Genomic DNA, 5,923 nt, shown 5'->3' with positions numbered 1-5,923 from the left:
CACGTAGCCATCCATAAACTCGCATTATTGTGTTGTGATAGAAGAGTTTCGGTTCGGCTTGCCTCATGCTCAGCCGTGGCTGGCGCAGATGTTGTTGGAGAATGACGATAGCCATGTCAATGCGCGCGACGACCGTGGGCGAGCGCCTCTGCACCTGGCCATCTCCGCAACCAGCCCGCTTGACATTGTTGTGACGTTGTTGAGCCGACCGCAACTCGACGTCAACTGCACTGATTCACGCATGACCACTCCGCTTCACTGGTCAGTCCCCTTGTTCTCAACCCCGCGATCTGTAGGCACTCGCCGCGTGTCTCATCCGATGCTCTTTGGATAGGGCTGCCGTGTGCAATCGTCCGGACATTTGCAAAGCCCTTGCGCAACGTGGCGCCAAGCCCTCGTTTCGTGACTCCAATGGCATGACGCCGCTACATTACGCCACTGCGCGAGGTAGGCAGGCCTTGATGTCTGAATATCCATTTTCCTGCGAGCAAGTTCCTTCTCTTGACCATGCATCTCATGACCAATCATTTGCTTGTTTGCTTGGGGTCGCGCTTGGGACAGGCTATAGCCAATGCGTGCAGGTGCTGCAGCGCATGTCCCTTGAAGCCACTGGAGCCGTAGGAGGCAATCGTGCTGGCGCCACCGTCAACACACGATCAGCCCCCAACGCCGCGGGTGTTGTCCTCAATCAAACCATTCGTGCAAGCCCCGCCCCACTGACCAATGGTGCGTCATCTCTCAGCACGGCCATTGTATCTCGTTTGCTCTGGCCGTAGCCTGTGCGCTATCCCATCTCACAGCCATATTCCAATTGCACCGCGTGACCAGGGCGACGACGGGACTCAACAATCCATGCCTGGTAGTGACCTGGCCTGGCTTCATCGTCTGTCCCTTGGCTGCCGAGCAGCTTGTTTCGCCGCACCCGATAGTTTGGTTGCGTTTGACCGCAACAATGTATTAGGGCCAGCTTTGCCCGTTCTCTTATCTGAATTTGTTATTTTGAACGTTTCTTGTGGCCGACTTTTTGAGTTTTTTTTTTTTTTCCTTTCCAATTTTTTCCTTGGCCGACGATGTTTGCCTGGTGGAACCCATTTATTATGACCTGACCTGGCTTTTGACTTCTGCGCCTTGGCTGCCAGCCAGCCTGCTGCTACTTGACTGTGTTACAATTGCAAAGACGAGAAAACAGTGTGTCAATATGAGAGCACCCCACCAACCTGGTCAACAATGTTTTGTTCTGTGACCTGTTTTGAAAAAAAAAAAAAAAAACCAATGACGAATGAATTTGGAGACAAGAGTGGCGGCGCTGCACCACTTGATAGCATAAAGACATTGATAAAGCACTTGGCACTGATTGCATACGGGCCGTGTTAAACACGCGGCAATCTGAAGTGCGACCAAAACGCCACACTCGCCACTACAAGGGCCGGCAGACACAAAGACTCGAGTCCAGTGCCTTCGGCCCAAGGCCTCTGATCGAAATCACCAACACAAACCAGGGAACAACAGGGGGATGCACACGGGCAGCATTGGATCCACGCAAGGCGACAAGGGGCTGTGGGCTGGCCTAACCGTTCAGAACAGAGGCGAGGGTAAAAAAGCCAGGCGGATTAAGGATTCACACAAGACCAACGACAACACATAAACAGAAAAAAAAAAGTAAAGAGAAAAACAGAAACCACGAAACAAGTCAATAGGACTGCAGTCTATAAAATCGGAATGTGGTAAAGTAGGGTGGGGGGCGTGAGGGACAGGAGAGGGTTAGGACATGGTAGCTATACATCGCTGATGGGAAGGCCCTCCCATTCATCGTCATCCTCGTCGGTGGTTGTGAGGTCCGAATCGGAAAATTCGGGAGCCTGGGAGACGTTGGAGTCGCGGTGGGTGAGTTTTCCGGGAATGGCACTCAGGGGTTCTCCAGAAGCATCGGGCCCGCGAGAGGGGAGCATGGGCTGGCCACCACGGGAAGTGGCAGGTATGGCGGGATCTGAGCCGTCTGATGCCGTGGGAACCATGCCTTGGGCGGACGCGGTTGATGCAGAGAGGCTGTTGGCAGCGAGCGGGGAGGAGGTTTTGGCGTTGCCTTCGGGATTGTCAAAGAGGATCTCAATGGCAAAGCCTTCGGGGTAAATTTTGTTTTTCTTGTCCTTGTTGGCCTTGTCGACCTCGGACTGGGCCGCATAAAAGCGGTTGTTGACGATAAAAAAGGTGTTAAACCAGAGGTGAAACATTTTTTCCTTGCCAGAGCTGCCCTTGCGGTGGATAAACTCGAGTTTGACGTCGCCGCAGACCGGGGTGTGGGGCTTCAGCTCCAGCGTGGCGGTGCCTTGCTCGCGAGAGATGCCCTCGTACCAGCCGCTCTTGAAGGTGAGGACGTGTTGCGGCCCATGACGAAGAGTGAATTGGGGCACGCAAGTGCCGTCCTTAAAGTCGGGGATGCCGTGGAGGATGATGCGCTTCATGATGAGTGGGATGGGTTCAAACTCGCGCTGTTCACGAACGTAGCGGCCGTAGTAGTGAACGTAGCGCACTTGGCTGGGAATGGTGACGCCCTTGCCGTTCATGGTGCGGGCATGGCCGTAAAACTCGAGGGCTTCCTCGGTTTTCTCAAACAGGCCGCAGTGCATCAGGTAGGCGGAGATCATGACGCCGGTTCGGCCCTTGCCAGCCTGCGTGTGGGTGGGGAGGGGAGAGGGGTTCACGGACGCGAAATAGAAAACGCAAGATGGGGGGGGTGAGACCGAGGGAGTGCGCGGGGGCTGCTGACAGGGGTTGAGTGGGACGAAAGCGGCAACAGGTGACGGAGCTGACTTTGCAGTGAATGACGGCGACGTTGCGAGAATCTTCGCTGAGGTACTGGTGTACGTCTTCACAAAAGGGCTGCATCAGAAGGAAGGGGGGTGCGTTGTGGTCATCGAAAGGATACTTTGCAACGCGGCCGTAAAACTTTTGCGGGTCATAATCGCGCTCGGAACACCTGTCAAATGGCGACGGAGAGTCGTACATGGCACAGAAAAAAAAAAAAAACAAAAAAAAAAAAAAAAAAAAAAAGTGAAGAAGGGGAAAACAAATTCGATCCCTGGCAAGCTCCCTCTGTGAAACCCTCGCCCCTTCTCATGGTCGAGTCAAGGATCACGAGGGCCGTACAGGTTGTAAACGCGGTAGTGATCCTTGCAGCGATAGTCGAAGAAGCGCTTGACGTCGCGCATGTGGTTGCGGTAAATGCCTTCCCGGCCCTCGGCAGGAAAGCCCATGGCGACAATGTTGCGGGTGATGACTGCAGTGCGAGGGTTGAAGGCAGAGGTGAAGGGCGATGAATGACAAGAAGGGGGGCAGGGCCTGGCGCGGGGCTGGGCAAAGAGAACGAACAGGTGAGGTCGAGGTCAAAGCCCTCATCCATGAAGCGGCGCTTCTTTTTGGAGACCAAATGCTTGGCAATGGTCGCCATCGTGCCGTTCAGAGAGGATCAAGGCGCAAAGGGGGGAGCCCCAGGTGGAGCGGGATGTGAGCGCGGGAAAGGACGTCCGCAGGACCGTCAAGGCCGGACAATGATGGAAACCGGAGGCCGCCGTGTGATTTGTGTCGTGGGCTAGTCCAAGGGATCAAGGCGGACACCGGCGATCAGCCCGATGCCAAAGGGTTCGCGTTCTCGGGGTTGGAAAGAGTCCAACGTGCCTAGAGCTGAACAGAAGAAGGGAATGAAAGGGGAGCATGTTCAACAACCGAGGCAGGACAACACCACCGCCACCATGCCGAATCAGACATTGACGGGCAGGCAAGGGGAGGTCTTACCTGTCGGACACGGTTCAGCTCGGACTGCCGACAGGTGCACCACCGCCAAGATGACAAAGCGCAGGCAAAACCACACCTCAAGTCCCCTACCGAGCAACCGAATCAAGCAAGACGTGAGCACGACACATGATCTGCATGAGAGAGAGAGAGGGAGAGAGAGAGAGACAGAGAGACAGAGACAGAGAGAGAGAGAGACAGAGAGAGAGAGAACGGATAGCATTCGCGACACAGATCTACTCCAACCCCTTCCGCCTGGAAGGCTCTCCGCCATTTACTGCCGCCATTTGCCGCTGCCATTTGCCGCTGCCATTGTCGGCATCATGTTCTTGCCGCTGATGCACGAGCGGTTTCCAAAAAATTCGTCTGTCTCGCGGCAAGACCACGGCTCAGAACGCACCAAGATGCCCCCTCACCGATGCAATACCCATGTGCGGAAGAGGCATTGGCAGCAGCGGCAGCGGCGGCGGCAGAGGCAGAGGCAGAGAGGGAGAGAGGTCGCGCTGCCGTTTTTGATTTTTTTCTTCTTTTTAATGAGTGCGTGAGCGGGCGAGTTGATACCTCTCTAAAATACAGTTTTAATCCTCTAATATCAACATATACAACCTGTTGGACCGTGAATGATCAACTTATTGCAGAAGAAAGTGGAGTTTATGCAGAAATATTTATTTTATCTGGTAATACATTATTCTGTATTATTCTACGTATCGTAGAAAGCCTTCAGGTTGTAGTTGTGCCTTGGGTAGTTTTGGAAGTTTTCGTTTGAAGCTGGCTGTAAGGCTGGTGTGCAGCGGCTCAGGGCATCGACTTGGACTCGATCGCGATCCCGTAGATACGCAGCAGCTTGCATGCTCACACAGCTTTGGCAGCGCATCGAGAACAAATCACACCGACTCGCGATGCCATTGCTGTCTCCGACTCTGGTCACCTTTGTCTCTCTCGCGCTTCGCATCTCTGACTTCAGAGTCTTAATCAAAACATTCTCTGATTTTTCTACACTTTTCCCATACAAACACTCTGACTCTGTCCGTCACTCTCTGGCTTTCTTTCCCCGTCTCTCTCGCTCTCTGCTCTCTCTCGAAAGCTCGAGCGGAAAGGGGTGTAACATTAACATCATCGCTCGGTGGAGATAATGCAGCATTTCAAATCATAAACGCTAAAACATTACTGTTGTATTGAATGCTTATTGTAGCACATCGTCGGGCTATTGTACATCTCCTTGCTTACGAGGGCGGGCACATCCGTGTATCACTGTACACCAACTTTTCCCCCACAAATCAATACAAAAGGCAAAGCCACAACACACACACACTCACACACACACACACAGAACACACAGCTGGAATGTCAGACGTTTCCTGAGGTAGCGTTCAATCTCACATCTCACTGCATTCGCCGACTAGTAAAATGCGTGCCTGCAAGCACCAACCGGCGCCTGACACACACACACACACACACACACACACACACACACACACACACACACACACACACACACACACGCGATGCTTCTTCGTCAGGATGATCGATGCTGCCACAAGGAAAATGGCTCGGCGTAACCGTCTCGTCTACTATCGCGCCCAACTCAACTCGTCGGCGCTTACACCCTGCTTGACCCAGTGCTGGACCTGACTGATGTGGCACAGAGCGGACGAAACAGATCCCCTAACGTCTGTTTCCGTCGGATCTCCCCCTTCCTACTTAGCCACCCTCCTGCCCCACCCTGACCCACCCCTGACCACCACATCAAGTGCGCATCACAAAAGAAGCTTTCTTCACCCTCCTTGGGAAGAAAATACAAGCAAGAAACTTGGCACTCCACAGGCCATTCTGCTGCATGCGTTCCAAGTGCGAGCCCAGGATCGTTCCCCGAGCGAGATCTGCGGGCCCCATTGGCACAGCTTCTCAAGCATTCACCCCAAAGGAGCTCTTTTGCTGCTGCCCCGCTACCCGTCGTTTTCCTTCTTGACCAAACCAAGCAAACTTTGCAACCCGTCAGGGCAACACCACCCTTTGCCCGGCAACACAAAGGTCACCCCGCCCCAGCCTGTGCCTCCACCGTCTCGAATCCGCTGTTTCTCTCTTCGTGCTCTCTTTTCTTGCTCGGCCGTGACATCATTCTGGCTATCAAGTG

General features: G+C 53.8%; 1 protein-coding gene across 1 annotated transcript; it reads right to left on the bottom strand.

Annotated features, from left to right (window-relative positions):
• Positions 1 to 1,261: 1,261 nt before the first annotated feature.
• MONBRDRAFT_38555 (uncharacterized protein) lies at positions 1,262 to 3,448 on the bottom strand (the record flags this gene model as incomplete). Its single annotated transcript, XM_001748998.1, has 4 exons — positions 1,262 to 2,669; positions 2,812 to 2,977; positions 3,148 to 3,277; positions 3,370 to 3,448. The coding sequence occupies 4 exons, from the start codon at positions 3,446 to 3,448 to the stop codon at positions 1,776 to 1,778; spliced, it is 1,269 nt and encodes a 422-aa protein (XP_001749050.1). The 3' UTR covers positions 1,262 to 1,775.
• Between the last annotated feature and the right edge of the window lie 2,475 nt (positions 3,449 to 5,923).

This window comes from Monosiga brevicollis, genomic scaffold (genome assembly GCF_000002865.3).
Source record: "Monosiga brevicollis MX1 MONBRscaffold_27 genomic scaffold, whole genome shotgun sequence".
NCBI classification, from domain to species: Eukaryota; class Choanoflagellata; order Craspedida; family Salpingoecidae; genus Monosiga; species Monosiga brevicollis.
The sequence above is the reverse complement of the archived record's forward strand: the minus strand, read 5'-3'. Positions and strand labels throughout refer to the sequence as shown.